General features: G+C 47.0%; 1 protein-coding gene across 2 annotated transcripts in view; it reads left to right on the top strand.

Moving 5' to 3' along the window:
- The first annotated feature begins 923 nt into the window (after window positions 1-923).
- ABCB10 (ATP binding cassette subfamily B member 10) overlaps window positions 924-26,592 on the top strand; it is a 44,737-nt gene continuing 19,068 nt past the window's right edge. The window contains exons 1-5 of one of the 2 annotated variants that reach the window (XM_089689921.1): window positions 924-1,941; window positions 19,168-19,368; window positions 20,613-20,815; window positions 21,372-21,506; window positions 22,347-22,493. In XM_089689921.1, the coding sequence (XP_089546047.1) occupies window positions 1,143-1,941; window positions 19,168-19,368; window positions 20,613-20,815; window positions 21,372-21,506; window positions 22,347-22,493 (1,485 nt within the window). In that variant the 5' untranslated portion in view covers window positions 924-1,142. The remainder of the gene's footprint in view (window positions 1,942-19,167; window positions 19,369-20,612; window positions 20,816-21,371; window positions 21,507-22,346; window positions 22,494-26,592) is intronic. The other variant, XM_089689922.1, reaches the window with a different exon arrangement.

Raw genomic sequence — 26,592 nt, 5'->3', positions numbered from 1 at the left:
AATGGGCAGTCCTTGTCCCTTCAAGGGCAGCTGTGGTAGAGCAGGGCATGCTGGGATTTGTAGCCCCCTATAAATGTAAGCATTGCATAGTTGCCAGCATTTTAAACATTTGCAGCATTGTGCTCACTCATCTGATTTACAAAACCTGGAGCAAAAAAAATAAATAAATAGGAGATTCTTAGGGTGATCAGTCAGGTTGAACCTCTTGGGTAAAGCGAGGAATTGCATTGCATGATGGGGCTGTAAGTCCAGTTTTTCTAATCAGTCCCTGAGGACTGTGGTGTGATAACATCTCCATTATCAACAATTTGTTCCTACAGTTGAAGAAAAAAACAGATGAAAGGAAAATAATAATAATAATAATAATAAATACATTTTAAAAGTTATGTAAAGGTAATTTATTTGTAATTATTATTTGTTGTTTCAATGTAAGTATTTTTTGAAGGATAACTATTCCACTTTCTGATCTCTTTTTCTCTCTCTCTCTTTCGCATATATATATATATACTGTACATACATAAAAATCAATTTCAACATAATAAAAAAAATTGATTTTGTCATTAAATCAATTCAGATCTCCAGTCAAGAGGTTGTTTCTAATTGGAATAACTTGTTCCTGGAGATTAGTAATCAGATTTCTGCTACTTTGTCATCCAGTGACATTCTTCCTTGTGTCTTCTATGTATCTTTAGTAACTATGTAACATTGATTGTTGATCATCCAGCCCTGTATGTAGTTCTCCTGCACAGTGCTGTGTACACCCAGGACACAGATACAACCACAGAACTACTACTACTAATAGCTGGCAGCAGTGACATTGCCAAGGCTCAGAGGACTGTGGAGTGATCTGTGTGCTGCAGGCAGGAAGGGGTTAACTGGGAGAGATGGGCGGGTGTGGAGGGTGTAATACAGAGCAGGGGGTGTAGTCTGTATTGCACACATGCTGGGGACAGGATTACAGAACTGCAGCTAACATGACATAGCAGATAATGAGAGGGACCTCACACCCAACCGGAGGAGGAGGGGTGCCGGCTTATCTCCATTGCCCACACTGGGTATATCTGTATCCAGGGATCAGCACATGGAGGAGACCCCCAGGAGGTGACCCCTGCCAACGCTGACCTTCACAGGGAGCTGCAGACATGATGAGAGTCTCCCTGTGTGGCCCTCACCTGCTGGAGGGAGGTAGGTACAGAGCCTGGCAGAGCTACAGGAAGGCTGGAATTACAGTGTGCTGTTCTTACAGGACTAGAGACCGGTATGTGCCCTCTGGGACCACAGCCCTGCCTGGCCAATATATGCCAACCCGGACCCTTGCTTTACCTGCTCAGTGTGTGCTCAGTAGGACCATCACCTTGCCTGGACAGTATGTTCCTATCAAGTCCTCTACCTTACCTGGCCAATATGTGACATCCAGGACCTCCTCCTTTCCTGGACAGTATGTTCCCATCAAGACCTTTACCTTGCCTGGCCAGCATGTGCCATCCAGGACCTTCACCTTGCCTGGACAGTATATTTCCATTGAAACCTCTACCTTGCCTGGTCAATATGTGCCCTCCAGGACCTCTACCTTGCCTGGTCAATATGTGCCCTCCAGGACCTCTACCTTGCCTGGTCAATATGTGCCCTCCAGGATCTCCACCTTGCCTGGCCAATATGTGCCCTCCAGGACCTTCACCTTGCCTGGCCAATATGTGCCCTCCAGGACCTTCACCTTGCCTGGCCAGTATGTGCCCTCCAGGACCCTTACCCTGCTCACCCCTTGGCCAGCTTCAACGTCTGCCAACCACAGGTGGTACAGCACATCACCTTCCAGCCAGGCAGGACAGCACTCAGAACCCAGGGATGAGAAGGACTCAGGAAAAGGGAGAAAGAGCCTGGCCTCTCAGGATGTCAAGAGGCTGATGGTCTTGGCCCAACCGGAGAAATGGAGGCTATCAGGTATTATAGATCGGATTATCTGTATCGTTTGTCTGTTTTGCTGGAATCGGAGTTGGCCTCGTGTTTAATTGGTTAAGTACCTGATATTGTAACTGTTTACGAGTCAATATTTACTGTGGGTTGGGAAAGTATAATGTGGCTGTTCCTGTTTTGGGGATTTACATAATTTGACATCTTAGCCAGGAGGAACATTTTTACAACATTCTAATGAGAGAATCCAATTACAATTCAGGAAAATTGTCAGATCACTAATCTTTACTATTGAACTGAATATGTGTGTCCAGGTTTGTCCAATCGGCAGAGAATTGTACAAATATCGAAGCATGATTGGCCGGTTCCTAAACTGTGGGACAAACCTATCCACATGTGTATATTCAGCAAAATAAAAAAGATCAAATCACATTTCTCTTCTATGTACAAGTTATTTTTGATCAGTTCTGATCTGGTTCCTGGGTCCTGACTTCTGATACAGAACACAATATATCTGCCTATAAAAATAGCAAAAATAGTCAAATGGATGCAATGAAGATACAAGACATTCAGCACGATGGGTAGAGTTGGTGTAAATCGGTCACAATCTGATTGTACACACGCTTCTATGTGCCTTCTTCATTGGATATAAAATACATCGATTGGTAAGGTAGGCCCTGACATTACATATAATGAAGAATTTACTGAGATTGTACAGATTGCACTGTGTGTGGCTAGCTTCACTCTAAACCTTTCATTCTCCACCTTTTAACCCTGGAGGAACACTTGAAATCATTTTCAGGTCTGAGGTAACCCCTGCTAATACTGTATTTATAAGGCTAGGTTCACACAGGTACAGAATTCCACGTGTTCCCGTGTGTGGCGTGTAGAGCAAATCATTCATATCAATGGACTGGCCCACCTGTGAGAAACACAGGGAAGAAGTACCGGACCCAATAGCTTTGCACCAGTACCCGACCCAATCACTTCTCACTAGTACCCGACCCAATCACTTCTCACTAGTACTCGACCCAATCGCTTTGCACCAGTATCCGTCCCATTCGCTTTACACCAGTACCCGACCCAATCACTTCTCACTAGTACCCGACCCAATCACTTCTCACTAGTACCCGACCCAATCGCTTTGCACCAGTATCTGTCCCATTCGCTTTGCACCAGTATCTGTCCCAATCGCTTTACACCAGTACCCGACCCAATCATTTCTCACTAGTACTCGACCCAATCGCTTTACACCAGTATCCATCCCAGTCCCTTTACACCAGTATCCGTCCCAGTCGCTTTGCACCAGTATCCGTCCCAATCGCTTTACACCAGTACCCGACCCAATAGCTTTGCACCAGTACCCGACCCAATCGCTTCTCACTAGTACCCGACCCAATCGCTTCTCACTAGTACCCGACCCAATCATTTCTCACTAGTACCCGACCCAATCACTTCTCACTAGTACTCGACCCAATCGCTTTGCACCAGTATCCGTCCCATTCGCTTTACACCAGTACCCGACCCAATCACTTCTCACTAGTACCCGACCCAATCACTTCTCACTAGTACTCGACCCAATCACTTCTCACTAGTACTCGACCCAATCACTTCTCACTAGTACTCGACCCAATCGCTTTGCACCAGTATCCGTCCCAATCGCTTTACACCAGTATCCGTCCCAATCACTTTACACCAGTATCCATCCCATTCGCTTTGCATCAGTATCCGTCCCATTCGCTTTGCATCAGTATCCGTCCCAGTCGCTTTACACCAGTATCCGTCCCAGTCGCTTTACACCAGTATCCGTCCCAGTCGCTTTACACAGTATCCGTCCCAGTCGCTTTACACAGTATCCGTCCCAGTCGCTTTACACCAGTATCCGTCCCAATCGCTTTGCACCAGTATCAGTCCCAATCGCTTTGCGCCAGTATCCATCCCAATCGCTTTACACCAGTATCCGTCCCAATCGCTTTGCACCAGTATCCGTCCCAATCGCTTTGCACCAGTACCTGTCCCAATCACTTTGCGCCAGTACTCAACCCAATCACTTTGCACCAGTACCCGTCCCAATCGCTTTGCGCCAGTACCCGTCCCAATCGCTTTGCGCCAGTACCTGTCCCAATCGCTTTGCACCAGTACTCATCCCAATCACTTGCGTTAGTACCCATGCCAATCATTTTACACCAGTACCCGTTCCAATTGCTTCACACCAGTACCCAACCCAATCGCTTAGCACCGAACTACATTGTTCTGTGGCACCATGTGGTTAGGCCCATAAGAAACATTTGCCAATGCATGGGGCTGCCATTAAGAATGAATAGCACCACTGTGCATCTGCTAAAGAGCAACATGTTACTGTGTGTGTCCGGAAAGCTCACAATTTTGCATGTGTTCCTGTTATGCAGAGACGTAAACCAACCTTGATACCTACTCATGGTATCTTAGTGTGATCACCAAGTTGTAAAACTTTAAAATGAAGAATTAGGGCTACAATTGTGTGTTGTCATCCTGATATACACACTACAACTCATAGCAATGCACCTGCTCTAGGTTTGGTGTGTTGTGGTGTCATTCATTGTGAATGACACCCCCCCTAATGCACTGTACAGTACAGCTCAATACACATACACCATGTGTTGTGGTGCACTGCATCTTCAAAAATGTACAAAAATATAGAATTTTTGTATCCATTGTGTTGTATTGACATCCTATTCATAATGAATGGACTGCCTTACCTCCATGCACATTGACATGTGACATAACACACATTGAGCCCTGGTTCACACTTGTGCGGCACAGCATGTTTGCGCAGCCATGGCAGCCCTTTCATTTGCCGTGCCTGCATTTTCCGCCTGAAAAAAAAAAAAAGGAGCATGCACTTTTTTAAAAATGTGGCAGCAAGGAAATCGCATGGTCTTTTCTTGCAAATTTCCTGCTGTTCCCGCACTGCGGGGTGAGATGTGTGGAGGTGCCATTCAGAATGATTGTCAGCCCTGAGCATCTCGTAAGAGCAGTGCAATTTGGCTGTGCGTGGTTGTGTGTGCGGGAAAAGATGCGATTCCGGAACCCACAACCGGCCTGCACAGTGTGAACCAGGGATAACACACCACAGTGGAATGTTTACAGGCTAAGTTCACCTGTCTCAACATGTTACATATTAAACCTGTATTTAGGGTGTAGCATGTAAAATGTTCAGCATTCACCCTCTCTCCCCCGATTTCCTCTCCCCATGACTGTAGGCGAGCGATCGTCCCTGTACTCGCTATCATGATTTGAAAACAGTGTGGCTCCGCCCACACGGCTGCATCATTCATTCACATAGTTCTGTGAATTAATGAACTAAAACTCCCATCAGCCATTGAGGCAGGCGGCTTGAAGTTCTCAATGAACTATCAGGGTGCTGGTGTGCTCTCTCATAGTTCATTGATCTTTCTGATCTCAGATAGTTGACTGACTGTATGGGAGGTACAGGAAAACCATCCTGAGAGTCTGCAGGAGCCCAACATTGCAAAAAATGTGTTTTATTTATTTTTTTAAAAGGTGAACTTATCCTCTAAGTGCAAATGGGCCCTAAAGAAATGTAGTGCCTGGGGTTGATCATAAGCAATAATGATTGGTAAGCAGTGTAAAATGTCCCCTTGTATTGGTGGACAGTGTAAAATGTCCCCTTGTATTGGTAGACAGTGTAAAATTCCCCCTTGTATTGGTGGACAGTGTAAAATCCCCCCTTGTATTGGTGGACAGTGTAAAATTCCCCCTTGTATTGGTGGACAGTGTAAAATGTCCCCTTGTATTGGTGGACAGTGTAAAATTCCCCCTTGTATTGGTGGACAGTGTAAAATTCCCCCTTGTATTGGTGGACAGTGTAAAATGTCCCCTTGTATTGGTGGACAGTGTAAAATTCCCCCTTGTATTGGTGGACAGTGTAAAATTCCCCCTTGTATTGGTGGACAGTGTAAAATTCCCCCTTGTATTGGTGGACAGTGTAAAATTCCCCCTTGTATTGGTGGACAGTGTAAAATTCCCCCTTGTATTGGTGGACAGTGTAAAATTCCCCCTTGTATTGGTCGACAGTGTAAAATGTCCCCTTGTATTGGTGGACAGTGTAAAATTCCCCCTTGTATTGGTGGACAGTGTAAAACTCCCCCTTGTATTGGTGGACAGTGTAAAATGTCCCCTTGCATTGGTCGACAGTGTAAAATTCCCCCTTGTATTGGTCGACAGTGTAAAATTCCCCCTTGTATTGGTGGACAGTGTAAAATTACCCCCTTGTATTGGTGGACAGTGTAAACTTCCCCCTTGTATTGGTGGACAGTGTAAAACTCCCCCTTGTATTGGTGGACAGTGTAAAATTCCCCCCTTGTATTGGTGGACAGTGTAAAATTCCCCCCTTGTATTGGTGGACAGTGTAAAATGTCCCCTTGTATTGGTGGACAGTGTAAAATGTCCCCTTGTATTGGTGGACAGTGTAAAATTACCCCCTTGTATTGGTGGACAGTGTAAAATATGTTCCCTTTTTTGGTAATAAGTTTCATCCTTGTATCGGCTGTCATCGAAACATTGTTCCTTGTATTGGTGGTCACTGGTCAGTATGGGTGGGAGAGTAGTTTTCCAATGCACACTGCTCAAGGAACCCAAAGCAACCAAAGAAGGGACTCTGGAGGTTCCATAGAACCTCGGCTTATCGTTTAAAAATGATCAATTAACATAACTACAATGTCATTTCCAGCCACAGTCATTTAAATACAGACATGTCCTGGCTGCCCTATTCCAGTATTGGATGCTGTTTGATTGGTTGTTGGAATTGATCGGTTGGCTGGTTGTTCAAGCTGAATGTTCGCAGGACTTCTTGACTGTGTAAAAAAACAATAAAACAAAACTGTTTTCCTTTCATTGCTTTCAGTGCAAAAAAAACCCATTAGATATCCGGATAAAAGCAATCTCCCTGGAGAAACTCCCTTTTATTCTAAATCCAGGTTTGTATATTATGAGGAGTGATGTTCACACGTGCGATGAGTACAGAGGTCACTGCAGAGGACCTGGGGGGTTCAGGGGCCATCACCTAATGTGTGTTACCCCCTCCTGTAACCCATTTCTAGTATACATGGAACTGACGCTAAATTCCAGGCGCATGTGAAAAAACATAAATTCATGAATTTATCTACTCATCAAAAATAATGATTGCATGTTTGTTTTTGTGTGTGCCCCAGGTGAGCGGTCTGTGTCACGGATTTGTGTTCTGTGTTCCTGCTGAGTGGTCTGTGTCCCTGGTGGGTGGTCTGTGCCCTAGTTGATTGGTCTGTGTTCTGTGCTGCAGTCTTTGTCCCAGGTAAGGGGCCTGTGTCCCAGGTGAGCGGTCTGTGTCCTAGGTCAGTAGTCTGTATCCTTGGTCTGTGCCCCAGGTGAGCGGTCTGTGTCCCCCAGGTGAGCGGTCTGTGTCCCCCAGGTGAGCGGTCTGTGTCCCCCTGGTGAGGGGTGTGTGTCCCCCTGGTGAGCGGTCTGTGTCCCAGGTGAGGGGCCTGTGTCCTAAGTCAGTACTCTGTATCCTTGGTCTGTGCCCCAGGTGAGCGGTCTGTGTCCCCCAGGTGAGCGGTCTGTGTCCCCCAGGTGAGCGGCGTGTGTCCCCCTGGTGAGCGGTCTGTGTCCCCCAGGTGAGCGGTCTGTGTCCCCCAGGTGAGCGGCGTGTGTCCCCCTGGTGAGCGGTCTGTGTCCTAAGTCAGTACTCTGTATCCTTGGTCTGTGTCCTAGGTGAGCGGCCTGTGCCCCAGGTGAGCGGCCTGTGCCCCAGGTGAGCGGCCTGTGCCCCAGGTGAGCGGTCTCTGCCCCTGGTGAGGGGCCTGTGTCCCTGGTGAGGGGCCTGTGTCCCTGGTGAGGGGCGTGTGCCCCAGGTGAGCGGCCTGTGCCCCAGGTGAGCGGCCTGTGCCCCAGGTGAGCGGTCTCTGCCCCTGGTGAGGGGCCTGTGTCCCTGGTGAGGGGCCTGTGTCCCTGGGGAGGGGCCTGTGTCCCTGGTGAGCGATCTGTGCCCCAGGTGAGCGGCCTGTGCCCCAGGTGAGCGGCCTGTGCCCCAGGTGAGCGGCCTGTGCCCCAGGTGAGCGGTCTGTGCCCCAGGTGAGCGGTCTGTGCCCCAGATGAGGGGCCTGTGTCCTAAGTCAGTACTCTGTATCCTTGGTCTGTGTCCTAGGTGAGCGGTCTGTGCCCCAGGTGAGCGGTCTGTGCCCCAGGTGAGCGGTCTGTGCCCCAGGTGAGCGGTCTGTGCACAGAGAGGATTATTCTTACCCATTCACTTCTGATCCTGCTCAGTAATTATTTTGCTGTTTCTAACAAGAGTCTCCAGAGAGGAAATGAAGAATCAGGGGAGCGGAGAGAAGGAATTAATTATCTCTGTTCACCTGCTCTCTATGCTCTGTTCTTCCTCTGAAATTAGAGGCCTTTTACAGCCAGAGCTGATATTTCAGTGTGCAATGGACTTCTGTAGGATCATTCGCCCTCCCAATACCCTAAATATGGGACTGTGATGATAAGTCCTCTGACCCTCAGTTCATGACTACACCCACCTTCTACTATGACATGAGTGCTTCACTTCCACTGTGACTTTCCCTTTATATAATGGAGCATGAAGTACAGTTCACTTTTGCAGCTGCAGAGGTGAGACTCCACTGGGTGACTCCTGCAGAGAGATTTGGATGAGATGTTCTCCACCAGATATGAGGAGTCAATGAGTGATTCAGCCCACCAGTGTCCATCTGTAACCTTCAGATTACTTTTTGTTGAGGTAGTTGGGATGAGTTGTGTAGGAGATCTGGGGAAAGTGATGTTGGTGTGCTCCCTGTGCTGGGCTGGTGTTGGGCCGTGACATTCACCTGGGGAAAGCACACAACAGTTCTCTGAAAATCTAAATTGCCTGGCTGTCATGTCAATCCTCCGAGTCTGATTACCTGACCCGGAAAATATATTGCTATCAGGAAGAGTTCTAGAAAATTCTTATCAGCGTACTTCGGGTTGAATATTAATTTTTATTCTCATTGGTTTCTCCCTAAAAATACATTTTTATTGTCCCAATAATAGAGGTACTTTCCAGAGACAGGAGACGTCTGGGTGTACTCCGAGTCCTCCTGATATCATACGTCTGGGTGTACTCCGAGTCCTCCTGATATCATACGTCTGGGTGTACTCCGAGTCCTCCTGATATCATACGTCTGGGTGTACTCCGAGTCCTCCTGATATCATACGTCTGGGTGTACTATGAGTCCTCCTGATATCATACGTCTGGGTGTACTCTGAGTCCTCCTGATATCATACGTCTGGGTGTACTCTGAGTCCTCCTGATATCATACACAGAGGAGGCTGATTACCTGTATTATTATCACACACAACTGGGGCCATCATCACCCAGGGACCTCGCTGATGACAGTTTGTATTCTGTCCCGGGGTTTGTGCTTGTTGAATTCTCGGGGTTTTCCATCTTCCTCCACAGAGTAACCGGATATAACCTATAGCTGAGCCTACGTGCTGCCTGTGGGAGACAATAGAGTGCAAGCTCCTCTGGTACAGAGACTGATGGGACTGTGGGAGAGGGGACATTAAAGTGTAAGCTCCTCTGGTGCAGAGACTGATGTGACTGGCTGAATGTTCTCTGTACAGCACTGCGGTATATGTTAGAGCTATATGAATGTACACTCACCGGCCACTTTATTATGTCCACCTTGCTAGTACCGGGTTGGACCCCCTTTGCCTTCCAAACTGCCTTCATTCTTCATGCCATACATTCCACAAGGTGTTGGAAACATTTCTCAGAGATTTTGGTCCATATTGACATGATAGCATCATCCAGTTGCTGCAGATTTGTCGGCTGCACATCCATGAATCATTGATACAAGGCAGGATGGATCCCCCACACCATGACACCACCACCTCCAGCCTGAACCATTGATACAAGGCAGGATGGATCCCCCACATCATGACACCACCACCAGCAGCCTGAACCACTGATACAAGGCAGGATGGATCCCCCACACCATGACACCACCACCTCCAGCCTGAACTATTGATACAAGGCAGGATGGATCCCCCACACCATGACACCACCACCATCATCCTAAATCATTGATACAAGGCAGGATGGATCCCCCACACCATGACACCACCACCATCCTGAACCGTTGATACAAGGCAGGATGGATCCACCACACCATGACACCACCACCACCAGCCTGAACCATTGATACAAGGCAGGATGGATCCACCACACCATGACACCACCAACAGCCTGAACCATTGATACAAGGCAGGATGGATCCCCCACACCATGACACCACCACCACCAGCCTGAACCATTGATACAAGGCAGGATGGATCCCCCCTCCCACCATGACACCACCACCACCAGCCTGAACCATTGATACAAGGCAGGATGGGTCCCCCACACCATGACACCACCACCAGCAGCCTGAACCACTGATAAAAGGCAGGATGGATCCCCCCCACCATGACTCCACCACCACCAGCCTGAACCATTGATACAAGGCAGGATGGATCTCCCACACCATGACACCACCACCACCAGCCTGAACTGTTGATACAAGGCAGAATGGATCCCCCCACACCATGACACCACCACCACCAGCCTGAACCACTGATACAAGACAGGATGGATCCCCCACACTATGACACCACCACCACCAGCCTGAACCATTGATACAAGGCAGGATGGATCCCCCACACCATGACACCACCACCACCACCAGCCTGAACCACTGATACAAGGCAGGATGGATCCCCCACACCATGACACCACCACCAGCCTGAACCATTGATACAAGGCAGGATGGATCCCCCACACCATGACACCACCACCAGCCTGAACCACTGATACAAGGCAGGATGGATCCATGCTTTCATGTTGATTATGTCAAATTCTGATCCTACCATCTGAATGTTGCAGCTGAAATCCAGACTCATCAGACTAGGCAACATTTTTCCAATCTTCTATTGTCCAATGTTGGTGATCCTGTGTGAATTGTACCCTCCGTTTCCTGTTCTTAGCTGACAGGAGTGGCACCCGGTGTGGTCTTCTGCTGCTGTAGCCCATCTGCTTCAAGGTTGGACTTGCTGTGCGTTCAGAGATGGTATTCTGCATACCTTGGTTGCAGCGAGTGGTTATTGGAGTTACTGTTGCCTTTCTATCATCTGGAACCAGTCTGCCCATTCTAATCTGACCTTTAACATCAGAAAGGCATTTTCCTCCATACAACTGCCGCTCACTGGATATTTTCTCTTTTTCGGACCATTCTCTGTAAATCCTAGAGATGGTTGTGTGTACAAATCCCAGGAGATCAGCAGGTTTTGAAATACTTAGACCAGTCCGTCTGGCACTAACAACCATGCCGCATTCAAAGTCACTTAAATCCCCTTTCTTTTTCATTCTGATGCTCAGTTTGAACTTCAACAAGTCGTCTTCACCACGTCTAGATGCCTAAATGCATTGAGTTGCTGCCATGTGATTGGCTGATTAGCAATTTGTGTTACCAAGCAATTGAACAGGTGGACCTAATAAAGTGGCCGGGGAGTGTATAATAATAATAGAGTGTGACTGAGGAGTGACATTAGAGTGTAAGCTCCTCTGGTACAGAGACTGATGTGACTGTGGGGGAGGAGACATTAGAGCGTAAGCTCCTCTGGTACAGAGACTGATGTGACTGTGGGGGAGGGGGCATTAGAGCGTAAGCTCCTCTGGTACAGAGACTGATGTGACTGTGGGGGAGGGGGCATTAGAGCGTAAGCTCCTCTGGTACAGAGACTGATGTGACTGTGGGGGAGTGACAATAGAGTGTAGGCTCCTCTGGTACAGAGACTGATGTGACTGTGGGGGAGGGGACATTAGAGTGTAAGCTCCTCTGGTACAGAGACTGATGTGACTGTGGGGGAGGAGACATTAGAGCGTAAGCTCCTCTGGTACAGAGACTGATGTGACTGTGGGGGAGGGGGCATTAGAGCGTAAGCTCCTCTGGTACAGAGACTGATGTGACTGTGGGGGAGGGGGCATTAGAGCGTAAGCTCCTCTGGTACAGAGACTGATGTGACTGTGGGGGAGGGGACATTAGAGTGTAAGCTCCTCTGGTACAGAGACTGATGTGACTGTGGGGGAGGGGACATTAGAGTGTAAGCTCCACTGGTACAGAGACTGATGTGACTGTGGGGGAGGGGACATTAGAGTGTAAGCTCCTCTGGTACAGAGACTGATGTGACTGTGGCGGAGGGGACATTAGAGTGTAAGCTCCTCTGGTACAGAGACTGATGGGACTGTGGGGGAGGGGACATTAGAGTGTAAGCTCCTCTGGTACAGAGACTGATGTGACTGTGGGGGAGGGGACATTAGAGCGTAAGCTCCTCTGGTACAGAGAAACATAAGGATGGTTTCATAACCTCCACCTTGGAAGTCGGGTGGGCTCAGTGTTGGGGGTGGGGAAGGTCTTATCTCCGAGGTCCAGGTTGGATTTAGAAATACTGAAGAAACTGCTTTGTGCAACTTTCACCATCTGCAAGCTTTGCACAACCAGCCGGAGCTGAGAGCGGTGCAGACTGGGGATGTCCGGAGCTCTCCTATCACATCACAAAACATTGTCCCTCGCTGTGTCTGGCCTCTGGTTTTCTATCAGGCTAAGAAATAAAGACTTCTTATCTTCACAATCCAGCAGAGCAGGTAGAAGAGGAGGCTGGCCATGTATGGATCAAAATTCAACGGTTCAGCAGGGACTGGATGAATTTCGATCCATTGATGGCCGTTTCTGTTCATGAGACGCAAAGGAAATACTGCGGAAGGAAATACTGTGGAAGGAAATACTCCGGTGTAAAATTTTGGATTTCTCATAACCTACTGTTTCCATGAAAATGGTCTCCAGGACAATTAGAGAGGATGAGTCCCCATAATAGGGACATAGACAGAAAAAAAACCTGACAGGGGGTCTAACCTCTTGGCACTTTATTCAAATATGAAACAAAAAGTGTTAGCTATTATTATTATTATTATTATTATTATTACATGGAGTTTATATAGCACCAAAGGGTTTGCTCAGCGCTGTACAATAGAGGGGGGGGGGGGGGACAATACATGAAACAGTACAGCAACTACAAACAGCACACGAGGGGTTAGAGGGCCCTACTCTTTCAAGCTCACAATCTAGGAGGGAGGGGGTAGTGGTACAGGAGGAAGTGGCTGTGGGGGATGGAGTGGTAGGAGGAATGAAGGAGAATGGCTGTTAGGTGAGGGTGGGGTAGGCTTCCCTGAAGAGGTGGGTTTTCAGGGAGCCCCTGAAAGTGAGGAGGGTAGGTGATAGTCTGATGGATTGGGGCAGTGAGTTCCAGAGGATGGGGGAGGACCTGGAGAAGTCTTGCAGTTGTGCGTGGGAGGAGGAGACCAGGGAGCAAGATAGAAGGAGGTCCTGTGAAGAGCGAAGGGTACGGGTAGGGTGGTATCTATTATTATACAGCATTTATATAGCACCAACAGTTTGCACAGCGCTGTACAGTATAAAGGTAGACATTACAGTTACAATGCCTGGACAAAGGCGTGGAGGAATGTCAGGTCCCCGTAGCTGCTGTCTGTCAGTCTCTGAGGGCGTGGCTTCTTTTTCTGTCTTCTCACGTCCCCTAGATTTTTGTAACATCAGATTTTTGAAGAAAGGCGGCATGCATGGGATCAATGTTTAATCGTTTCTTAGCCTGAGGGGGGGGTTTAGGTGACGGTCAGGATTTGTTAGTACTTTGCTGAAGTAAGTTGGTTTTGTTTAATTATATATATTTTATTCTGTATTTATGTAAATATGTTTTTTATGATGTTATTTGTTTGCAATATTGTAATAAAAAATTTACAGTTACAATACAATTTGGTAGAAGAGGAATCAGAGGGCCCGGCTCGTTAGAGCTTACAATCTAGGAGGAAAGGTTGAGTGATACAAAAGGTAATAGCTGTGGGGGAGGAGATGATGGAGGAAATAAATGGCGGTTTACTAGTTAGAAGCAGGATAGGCTTCTTTAAAGAGAAAGGTTTTCAGGGATCGTCTAAAGGTGAATAAATTAGGAGACAGTCGGAAAGATTGGGGTAGAGAGTTCCATAGGATGGGAGAAGCTTGGGAGAAGTCCTGGAGGTGAGCATGGGAGGAGGTGACACGGGAACTAGAGAGCAGAAGGTCTTGGGAGGATCAAAGAGAGCGGTTTGGGTGATAGTTTGAGACCAGGTTGGTGATGTAGATGAGGGCAGTTGTGGATGGCTTTGTAAGTTGTTGTTAGTATTTTGAATTTTATTCATTGAGTGAGTGGAAGCCAGTGGAGGGATTGGCAGAGAGGGGTAGCAGACACTGAATGGAAGCCAGTGGAGGGATTGGCAGAGAGGGGTAGCAGACACTGAATGGAAGCCAGTGGAGGGATTGGCAGAGAGGGGTAGCAGACACTGAATGGAAGCCAGTGGAGGGATTGGCAGAGAGGGGTAGCAGACACTGAATGGAAGCCAGTGGAGGGATTGGCAGAGAGGGGTAGCAGACACTGAATGGAAGCCAGTGGAGGGATTGGCAGAGAGGGGTAGCAGACACTGAATGGAGGCCAGTGGAGGGATTGGCAGAGAGGGGTAGCAGACACTGAACGGAGGCCAGTGGAGGGATTGGCAGAGAGGGGTAGCAGACACTGAATGGAGGCCAGTGGAGGGATTGGCAGAGAGGGGTAGCAGACACTGAATGGAGGCCAGTGGAGGGATTGGCAGAGAGAGGTGGAGGACACTGAGTGGAAGCCAGTGGAGGGATTGGCAGAGAGGGGTAGCAGACACTGAATGGAGGCCAGTGGAGGGATTGGTAGAGAGGGGTAGCAGACACTGAATGGAGGCCAGTGGAGGGATTGGCAGAGAGGGGTGGAGGACACTGAATGGAGGCCAGTGGAGGGATTGGTAGAGAGGGGTAGCAGACACTGAATGGAGGCCAGTGGAGGGATTGGCAGAGAGAGGTGGAGGACACTGAGTGGAAGCCAGTGGAGGGATTGGCAGAGAGGGGTGGAGGATACTGAATGGAGGCCAGTGGAGCGATTGGCAGAGAGGGGTGGAGGACACTGAATGGAGGCCAGTGGAGGGATTGGCAGAGAGGGGTGGAGGACACTGAGTGGAGGCCAGTGGAGGGATTGGCAGAGAGGGGTAAACTATGCATTCCTGTTATTAAATCCCAATCTGTAGGTGGTGTCAGGGTGACAAGTGACCTGTGAGAATTCTCAGTAATCTCCTCCATGAGCCGGAGCACGTGGGAATATAGGAGGGAATTCCAGCTCTATACATTCCTCGGGATTAATGATCTCCATGGACCGGTGTAGTGTTGGGTCTGACGTCATCCAAACATCCTTTGTGTTCAGGTCACTGCGCCCTCTCAGAAGTCTTCAGTCTCCTTCACATCGGAGTCATAATTCTACTTTAATTGGCTTTTCCATGAAACTCCATTCATTCCATCTTCAAAGATTAGCTACATTGTTACAATTGTTTTGATGCTTATAACCAACAAACCAAATAACATCAGAAAAAATGATTGTAAATCCTTTACATAAACCCAGTGAAGTGACTGGACTCTCAAGGACAAAAAAAATCCTCTTACATAAGCTGTACCTGTTTATCTGCAGTTTTCTCTTCTTCTCTACATCTGTCCACAATACTTAAAGTGTTACTAAATCCACAACAGTCCAATCAGTCTGTAGATGCAGGAAAGCATGCTTGTTATACTCACTATGAAACCTAAGGGGATAATCCTGTGCATTGTGTAAAAAGGCTGTTTGATCCTGTCTTCTCTGCCACTCCTTTTGTTCAAATGTCCACTTCTTAGCTCCTGTTAAGACAGACTGACCCCGAAGCCTTTCTGCACATGCTCAGTTTAGTGTGTATTGCTAGAGAAGATTTTTTTTTTCTTGGAAGAGTGCATGTGATCAGCACAGAGCCAATCAGCACTTTCCAGACAGAGGTCAGGGGTTCTGCATCCTCCTAGATCAGAAAGAAAACTCCTACACGCTTTAACCAGTGCTCTGCTGAACACTGATAGAAGTCAGGAGACTGCTATATACTGCTGATGCTAATTGCATTTCCATGTTCTGTGTACTGTGGGAGACCGGATATAGTGAATGCGGGGTCCGGGGAGAGCAGATATAGTGAATGCGGGGTCCGGGGAGAGCGGATATAGTGAATGCGGGGTCCGGGGAGAGCTGATATAATGAATGCAGGGTCCGGGGAGAGCTGATATAGTGAATGCAGGGTCCGGGGAGAGCAGATATAGTAAATGCGGGGTCCGGGGAGAGCGGATATAGTGAATGCAGGGTCTGGGGAGACCAGATATAGGGAATGCGGGGTCCGGGGAGAGCAGATATAGTGAATGCGGGGTCCGGGGAGAGCAGATATAGTGAATGCGGGGTCCGGGGAGAGCGGATATAGTGAATGCGGGGTCCGGGGAGAGCGGATATAGTGAATGCAGGGTCCGGGGGAGCGGATATAGTGAATGCAGGGTCCGGGGAGAGCGGATATAGTAAATGCGGGGTCCAGGGAGAGCGGATATAGTAAATGCAGGGTCCGGGGTTTAGTAACACTTTAAGTTGTGTCTATGTCCTGTTTATTTTATTCTTAACTATATTGGGATATAATATACAGTAGACAGAATACCAGAACTCCCAGAGGCAAGGGGTGGGGATTGATTTCACAGACTGTAGAGCATAGAGCAGAGAACTGAGTGTAGTCTGACACCTGAGTGGAAGAAATAGACACACCCCTCTCTACACAGTCACATGCACAGCTGAGGTTTTTAGTCAGTCTGTGTGCTGGTGGAGCCTCTTGCTGACGTCACGCTGCTGCTGTCGAAGGACTGAGCGGCGTCTTGGTATTTGATACTATTGATTTTATCTGTTTCTACATGAAATTGATGTTTTTATATATATATATATATATATATATATATATAAGTTGTTCTCCTCAGGACAAACGTTCCCTTGATGACAGTCCATTCTAAAGCCCCAGGTGACGGTCCATTCTAAAGCCCCAGGTGACAGTCCATTCCTAGCCCCAGGTGACAGTCCATTACAAAGCCCCAAGTGACAGTCCATTCCAAAGCCCCAAGTGACAGTCCATTCCCAAGCCCCAGGTGACAGTCCATTCCAAAGCCCCATGTGACAGTCCATTCCAAAGCCCCATGTGACAGTCCATTCCCGAGCCCCAGGTGACAGTCCATTCCAAAGCCCCATGTGACAGTCCATTCCAAGCCCCAGATGACAGTCCATTCCAAAGCCCCAGATGACAGTCCATTCCCAAGCCCCAGGTGACAGTCCATTCTCAAGCCCCAGGTGACAGTCCATTCCAAAGCCCCAGGTGACAGTCCATTCTCAAGCCCCAGGTGACAGTCCATTCTCAAGCCCCAGGTGACAGTCCATTCTCAAGCCCCAGGTGACAGTCCATTCTCAAGCCCCAGGTGACAGTCCATTCTCAAGCCCCAGGTGACAGTCCATTCCCAAGCCCCATGTGACAGTCCATTCCCAAGCCCCATGTGACAGTCCATTCCCAAGCCCCAGATGACAGTCCATTCCCAAGCCCCAGATGACAGTCCATTCTAGCCTCTTGGCTGCCCCCTACCTCAAGATGTGTTGCCTGAAATGCCTGATACTAGTCCTATTCTGGTGAGTGTACATCCAATAGAGGTGGCCGATTCCCCATTGTGATTGTTATCACGTTCACATTCAGCACTTTAGTTCGCTGCACTTTATTATTTCAATGGACGCTTATTTGGATTCCACCATATCACGGACCATATTAACTTTGATTACCTATAATATTTGGCTATCTACTTCTTTTATTATAATATATAATATTCTGCTATTTACCTAACATATATAATATATATTTATTTATATAGCATATGATATCACAGACATTATCTATGGAAGATATGAGACACTTTATTATATTCTTTTGCCTGTTTTTTGCATGTCTATATGATGCACTTTGCTGTTTCATATTTCATATTCAGTTTTTAATACATTCATTAATTGTATCATATCATATTATTTAGCAAATTTTTCTGCACTTTTAAATAATGCACTTTACTGCTCCGCTTTAATATATATCCATATTATTTTTATGTGATGTACTTTATTGTTTTATCCTAGTACTATAGCGCTGCACTTGTTTACACATCCAAACCCCTCTATATAACTGGTGGGCAGGGGCGTATTTACCACAAGGCATTTGCCTAGGGTGGCATTTTTTAGGGGGGCAGCACTGCCCTCTGGAAGAAGGGACATATACGGCATGGGGACCAATTGGGATCCAAGAAGGGCTGCTTGATAGTGTAGGCAGAGCCCAACTGTTGTTTCCAGGGATGTCCAGAGCTGTGAAGGTTAGTGTCTCTCTTTGTCGCCATGGGGGGGTGGGGAATGTTAGTGGAAGGCTCTCTCGGATGGGGGGGATGGGGCAGGGGTGTTGGTCACTGTCAGACACTCCCCACGGGTTGGGAGTGGTTGGGGGGGGGCATCTGGTGATGATAGGTGTGAGGCTTTGTCTTGCCTAGGGCAGCACAAAACCTAAATGCATCACTGCTAGTGGGCCCTGTTGTGGAATGTTGAGAATACGTCTTGAAATCATACATAACTGGCTGGAGTTTGATTGCAGGAGTAGACTGGAGCCCCTACCTATGGAGGGTGTTCTTGGTGGAAGTACAAACCAGGACCCCAGTGCTGCAAGACAGCAGTAGTAATCGCCTAGACACTATGGGGGGGATTTACAAAAAACTGGAGGGTGCAAAATCTGGTGCAGCTCTGCATGGGAGCCAATCAGCTTCCAGGTTTTATTGCCAAAGCTTAATGGAACAAGCTGAAAGTTGAAGCTGATTGGCCGCCATGCACAGATACACCAGATTCTGCGCTCTCCAGTATTAGTAAATCAACCTCTATGCTATCTATATGGAGCCAAATGGCTGCTGGACAGCAAACGTGCCACCACAGGTCATGCAGAGTGCAGCTCACTGCAACCTCAGGAAAGAAGAAAGAGTCGCTTCAAATATTCTTCTTGATTTATGTGTTCTTGCAGTCAATACATGCAGATTGCAGGGAGGAGATAAAATACATTTATAATGAGATGTGTGGGGGTGGGGTGTTGAAGGTATGGGGGGTGTCGGAGTATAAGCCATGTAGGTCCATGTTCCCAGCAGGAATAGTCTGTCATTGGATAAGTAACGGTTGTATTTTGTTTTCATGTCACAGCGGCGGTCGGATTCCTCACCGTATCCAGTGTCATCACCATGTCTGCGCCATTCTTCCTGGGGAAAGTGATCGATGTGATCTATTCCAACCCCCCTGAGGATTTCTCCTCCAGCCTGACCACACTGTGCTCCTTACTGAGCGGAGTCTTCCTATGCGGAGCCGCCGCCAACGGGGCCCGCGTCTACCTCATGCAAACCTCAGGTAGGATCCCCACCCATTGGAGAGTGAGGGATAGATCAGAGGGGGTGATAATCAATTAGGTGGATCCTCAAAATGCAGATATTTTTATTCTTCTGTATATAAGAATGCAAACGCCTCCATTCTGCAGAGAGTCCTACAGTTCCTGATGGGCCACATTCCTGAATTGTGTAGAGCTCTGCAGATCAGACAGACTCAGGTTTATTATTATTATTATTATTATTATTATTATAATATTGGGTTACAGTATTTATATAATTATATTTTAAATCCTATTTATTTTAACATTTTCTTGTTATATATAGATATTTAAAATATGAATATGCAGGCTGTTTTTCTTATTTATGTGAATATTGTTGTTATTGTTTATTATTATTGTTATTATTATTAATATTAACATTATCTTCAATATTACTATTTTTTATTACATAAAAAATGACTCAGGTTTGTACTTATCTGTATATTATATATACATATCCTATTCATATAGTTGTTGTTATTGCTATTGTTTTTTTATAATAATAATTATTTGCATTATTTAATATCATTATTTTAAATGTGTATTTGTTGTTCTTGTTATGTTTAGATATATATAAATGACTGTATTTCATATATATATATATATATATATATATATATATATATATATATATATATATATAAAAGTAAATATCCCATTTATATATTTATTATTGTTGCTATTGTTTTTCATGTAAACTATTTATTATTATTGCTATTATTTTTATTAATATTTTTGTTTTAATTTATATTTCTATTTTTTGTTGCCATTGTATATAAAGGACTTAGGCCTTTTATTTTGTGTGTGTGCATGTGCGTGTATATAATACATATAAAATGTATTTTTTTTAATTACAAAATATAATAATAAACTGTAGTAGTAGTAATATTATTATTGTTCTAATTTATATTTACATTTTGTATTTTTGGTTATTATATTTATATAAAGGACTTATGCATTTATTTAATTTGTGTGTATGTATGTGTGTGTGTATGTATGTGTGTGTGTATGTATGTGTGTGTGTGTGTATATGTGTGTGTGTCTATATATATATATATATATATATATATATACACACACTGAACAATATATAATGTAGTGTATATTGTTATTATTTTAGCTTGACACATTGTTAATTTTCAGCATTTATTGAATGTGACATTTAATTGCACTTAGTGGTGTACTGAACCAAGAACCAATATACAGAACTTTCCTTTCCATCCTCCAGGGCAGCGTATAGTGCGCCATTTGCGCTCTTCTCTCTTCTCCTCTGTCCTGCGGCAGGAAGTTGGATTCTTTGACAAGACTCGGACCGGAGAGTTGATCAATCGTTTATCATCAGACAGCGTTCTGATTGGTAGATCAGTCACCGAGAACCTCTCGGATGGGCTCAGAGCGGTGGCGCAGGCTACGGTTGGAGTTGGGATGATGGTAATTCCCGTATTTGGGACCATGTGCATGTTCGTTAATGTGTGTATTGTCATTGATTGAATTAGATAAGGAATACCTTTTTTAATTGTTTAGTTGGAAGAGGGGATCCCTTTATGTGTTTTATAAGTGGGTTCCTCCCTCTGAGCTGCACTTGGCAGACACTCCGACAATGCAGCACTGAGATCCAGCACAGTGGCTTACTGATCAGCAAGTCTGCCTAGCAGCACTGGGGTCCTTGGTTTATTTCCTGGCCAGGACTCCTGCATGGAGTTTGCAAGTTCTCCCTGTGCTTGGGTGAGTTTCCTCCAGGTACTTCCACTTCCTCCCACCCTCCGGAGACATGCTAGTGGTATAATTGAGTGGCTGGTATATGGCGGGTATGTGAGACCGGTAAGGACAATGACAAGTGACTGCAGATTGCTTGCTATTGGTCATTTGTTTACATAGAAGATTCCAAAGCTTTGGTTTCCAGTAACATACCAATCGGTTTGCTCTAAAACACCATGAGTGAGCTCCACATGGACAGTCACTGTAAGAATGTATTTATTTTTTGCAGTTTTTTGTATCCCCACAATTGGCTACATTTGTGCTGAGCATCATCCCTCCCATGGGGGTTGTTGGAGTCATCTACGGCAGATATTTACGGAAGGTCTCCAAGCTGACACAAGATTCGCTGGCAGAAGCCACCCAGGTGAGAACCTATGGGGTTCATCAACGTCAGATTCAGTTTTATATATTTTCATGCTGAGCTGCTCTTCACACCATTATTCCCTCCTATACTTGTCTGTGTTCAAAGTATAAAGGAACCATTCAAGTATTCATGCTATCACTCACTGTAGAGGAATTCCCATGGGGTGCACATATTTTTCTACAGGTTGGAGGGCAGCAAATCAAGCAGAACTGTCTGGAGAAATGTTTAAGTAGCTGTAATGTCATCTCTCACCCATTTATAATGAATCAATATTACTATCTCTGAGTGACTTTAATAGATATGGATGGATGGATAGATGAATGGATGGATGGATAGCTGGATAGATGGATGGATGAATGGATGGATGAATGGATAGATGAATGGATAGATGGATGGAGAGATGGATGGAGAGATGGATGGAGAGATGGGTGGATAGATGGAAGGATAGATGGGTGGATAAATGGATAGATAGATGGATGGATAGATGGATGGAGAGATGGATGGAGAGATGGGTGGATAGATGGAAGGATAGATGGGTGGATAAATGGATAGATGGATGGAGAGATGGATGGAGAGATGGATGGAGAGATGGATGGAGAGATGGATGGAGAGATGGGTGGATAGATGGAAGGATAGATGGGTGGATAAATGGATAGATAGATGAATGGATAGACGAATGGATGGATGGATGGATAGATAGTGGTGGATGGGCTTAATTTTCTCCTGCAAGCCAAATGCTTTAGTTCTGGTTGGAGTGTGGAAGGGTTATTATTTGCTACATCCTTTCTGCTGTCACATGTTGGATTCAGTTATTAGGTTCCCCTTGTTTTATTCCTGCAGCTGGCAGATGAGCGTATCGGCAATGTGAGGACAGTCCGTGCCTTCGGGAAGGAGATGCACGAGATGAAGAAGTATGACAATAAGGTGGATTATGTTCTGGACTTGGCTTATAAAGAGTCCTTGGCTCGGGCCGGATTCTTTGGGATGGTGAGTGGAATTTTTCCTTCTACATTATATCCTTAGAGGTTTATCAGGTGAAACATATGATAAGACATAATCAAACATGGTGGCATTAGCCAGGCTTGGCTTCACATTGGGCAGAGATTACTTTTTACACTACGGGGGAGATTTACTAAAACTGGAGAGTGCAAAATCTGGTGCTGCGCTGCACAGAAACCAATCAGCTTCCAGGTTTTATTGTCAAAGCTTCATTAAACAAGCTGAGGTTAAAAACTGATTGGCTGCCATGCACAGCTGCACCAGATTTTGAGTGCTCCTATTTTAGTAAATTAACCCCATAACCAAAAGTCTGTGGACACCTGACCATCACACTTATATAACATTAGACATCTTTTTCCAGAACCATGGTTCATACACATGCAATCTCCATTGACAGAGATTGACGTTCAAAGACCTTTTAGATAACTCTGCCCTTCCAACCTTCAGGAATACCCTTCCCTGTCCCCCCATAACTGTCCCCTGTGTACAAAACCAGCTCCATAAAGTCATGGATGACCAGCTTGGTGTAGAGCAGTGTTTCTCAACTCCAGTCCACATGGACCCCCAACAGGTCATGTTTTCAGGATTTCCATTATTTTGCACAGGTGATTTGATCCGTTTCACTGCCTTAGTAATTACCACAGCTGTTTCATCTGAGGGAAATCCTGAAAACATGACCTGTTGGGGGTCCATGAGGACTGGAGTTGAGAAACACTGGTGTAGAGGAACTCAAGTGTCCTGTACAGAGCCCTGACCTCAACCCTGCTGATTGCCTTTGGGGAAGAATTGGAATGCCAAATGTGGCCAGGTCTTCTCATCCAACATCAATACCTAACCTCACAAATGGGTGCAAATTCCCACAAAATCCTGTGAAAGTCTTCTCAGAAGAGTGGAGGATGTTATAACTGCAAAGGGGGAGTAACTGCATTTAATGGTTTTGAAATAGGATGTAAAAACAGCTCATATAGGTATGAAGGTCAGGTCAAAAATGTTTGTCCTTTTTAGTGTATACACGGGTCCCACTCATGAAGATTGGTAAATCATTGCTTTTCATTTTCACATTTTTGTGCAACAATTTTAATTAACTGCATAAAAACTTTAATGGAGAAACTCACAACATTATTATTATGTGTAAGAGATGGGGAAGTGTAGAAAGGCTGGCAAAATAAAATGAAAATACAAAGAATTAATAATTTAATTTTACCACGCGAAGGAACTTTTTTTAAATTTTTTATATTTTACCAATGTAACGGAACCGGTACCCGACCGCACTTGGGTATATTCCGTTATACTGCAGCTTCCCCTGTCCGAACACCATCCACGGACCACAACCTTGGAATCCCTCAGGAAAATAGACAACACCCAGCTCCTAGCCGCGGGAGACATCTCCCCGAATCCTGGCCCTCCACCACCTCCCTCACCCGCACAACACCCTCCCGCCTCCATGTCCTACCGCAACCCCCGCAACCTAGTATCTGTCCCCCTGCTCCCTAAAATCTCCCCCCCATTTTCATGTGCACTCCTGAACGCCCAATCGGTGTGCAACAAGCTTACCGCCATCCACGACCTCTTTGTTTCCCGCTCCCTCAACCTCCTGGCGATCACGGAAACCTGGATCCAGCCCACTGATTCTACCTCCCCTGCTGCACTCTCCTATGGAGGTCTCACCTGGACCCACTCACCCAGACCTAACGGTCGTAAAGGTGGTGGGGTTGGTCTGCTCCTGTCACCGCAGAGCACCTTCCGAGTCCTCCCAAACCCCCCCTCCCTATCCTTCTCCTCCTTCGAGGCCCACTGCGTCCGACTATTCTCCCCAACCCCCCTGAAGATTGCTGTGATATACCGGCCTCCTGGATCCATACCCCGCTTCCTGGATGACTTTTCCTCCTGGCTACCCTTCTTCCTCTCCTCTGAGCTACCCACCATCATTCTTGGGGATTTCAACATCCCTGTCAACCTTGACAACCCAGACACAGCCCGTCTCCTCCACTTAACCTCCTCCTTTGCACTTGCACAGTGCATACAATCCACCATCCACTCCGACGGTAATATCCTGGACCTTGTCTTCTCCAACCGCTGCGCTCCCCACAACCTCACTAACACCCCCTTCCCTCTCTCTGACCACAACCTGATCACCTTCTCTATCTCCTCGTCCTCCAACGCCTACCCCTCCAAATGTCACACTACTACCAGCCGTAACCTCCGCAACCTTAACCCTGCCTCCCTCCACTCTGCAGCTGATCAACTCCATGACAGCATCCTCCCCCTGTCCTGCCCCGACTTGGCTATGACTGCCTACAACAACGCGCTGTCAGCAGCCCTTGACTCACTAGCGCCTTTAACCACACGCAACATCAGACTCCGACCGCTCCAGCCCTGGCAGACTGATCACACCAAAACCCTCAAACGACGCAGTCGTGCCCTGGAGCGACTATGGAGCAAAACAAAATCCCAACAAGCTTTCACCTGCTACAAATCTGCCTTCCGCACCTACACCTCCTCCCTCCACGCAGCCAAACAAGCCTACTTCCTGACCCTCATCAAGGCCCTCTCCTCCAATCCTTGCCGACTCTTCTCCACCTTCAACTCTCAACTCTCTCCACCCCCACCTCCACCCAGCACCTCACTCACCGCCCTTGAGATTGCCAATCACTTCAAAAACAAGATTGACACAATTCGCAAGGACATTGCCGCAACTCACACCCCCTCTCAACCCGTCCCCTCTCACACAGCTACCGCCTCATCCCCCCTCCCCCTCGACATTGCCCGCAGGGACTTCATCACTGCTCAAACTCCCTCCAACCCTGTTCCCCCTCACTCAGCTACCCCCTCATCTCCCCTCTCCCACGGCCCCTCCACTGCTCTGACCTCCACTCCCACCCTACCCTACATTCCTCATACTGAAGCTTCCCCAACACTCCACACCTTTGACCTTACTACCATCGAGGAAGTCTCCAAGATCCTCTCTGATGCCCGCCTCACCACCTGCCCCCTCGACCCTATCCCCTCACAATTCCTACGACCTCCCTCCCCCTCCATCCTACGCTCCCTCACCCACATCTTTAATCTCTCCCTCTCCTCCGGCACTTTCCCCTCCCCACTGAAGCATGCACACATCACCCCCATACTTAAAAAGCTCTCCCTGGACCCCAATGACCCGAACAACCTCAGACCCATCTCCCTGCTCCCACTTACATCTAAACTCCTCGAGCGCCTCGTCTACACCCTCCTATGCTCTCACCTCAACAACAACAACCTCCTCGATCCCCTACAGTCTGGCTTCCGCCCCCTACACTCCACCGAAACCGCCTTACTCAAACTCTCCAACGACCTTCTAACCGCCAAAGCTAATGGCCACTATTCAGTGCTCCTACTCCTTGACCTCTCTGCGGCCTTCGAAACAGTTGACCACCCCCTCCTCCTCAAAATACTACACTCCCTCGGCCTCAGAGATTCTGCTCTCTCCTGGCTCTCATCCTACCTGTCACAACGCTCTTTCAGCGTTACCTATAATGCTACCACCTCCCCCTCACTCCCCCTCTCTGTTGGGGTCCCTCAAGGCTCTGTCCTTGGGCCCCTTCTCTTCTCCATCTACACCTCCTCCCTTGGCCAACTCATACACTCTCACGGCTTCAACTACCACCTCTATGCCGACGACACACAAATCTATCTCTCAACCCCCCACCTCACCCCCTTGGTCTCAGCCCGAATCACACACCTACTGTGCGACATATCAGATTGGATGTCGCTCCACTTCCTTAAACTGAATCTCTCCAAAACCGAGCTCCTTGTCTTCACCCCAGCCCGAACCCCACCCCCCATTGACTTCTACATCACATCCAACAACACCAATATCAAACCCGCTCTGCAGGCCAGAGTACTTGGTGTCATTCTGGACTCCAACCTATCCTTCCAGCCCCAAGTCCAATCTTTAACAAACTCGTGCAGACTCCACCTCCGCAACATCGCCAAAATCTGCACGTTCCTAACCCCAGAAACCACTAAACAGCTCATCCACTCCCTCATCATATCACGACTCGACTACTGCAACTCCCTCCTCATTGGCCTGCCTCGCCGCTGGCTATCC

The sequence above is a fragment of the Staurois parvus genome, unplaced genomic scaffold (genome assembly GCF_062004578.1).
Source record: "Staurois parvus isolate SC_StPar_1 unplaced genomic scaffold, SC_StPar_1.0 ptg000503l, whole genome shotgun sequence".
Classification (NCBI taxonomy): Eukaryota; Metazoa; Chordata; class Amphibia; order Anura; family Ranidae; genus Staurois; species Staurois parvus.
The sequence above is the reverse complement of the archived record's forward strand: the minus strand, read 5'-3'. Positions and strand labels throughout refer to the sequence as shown.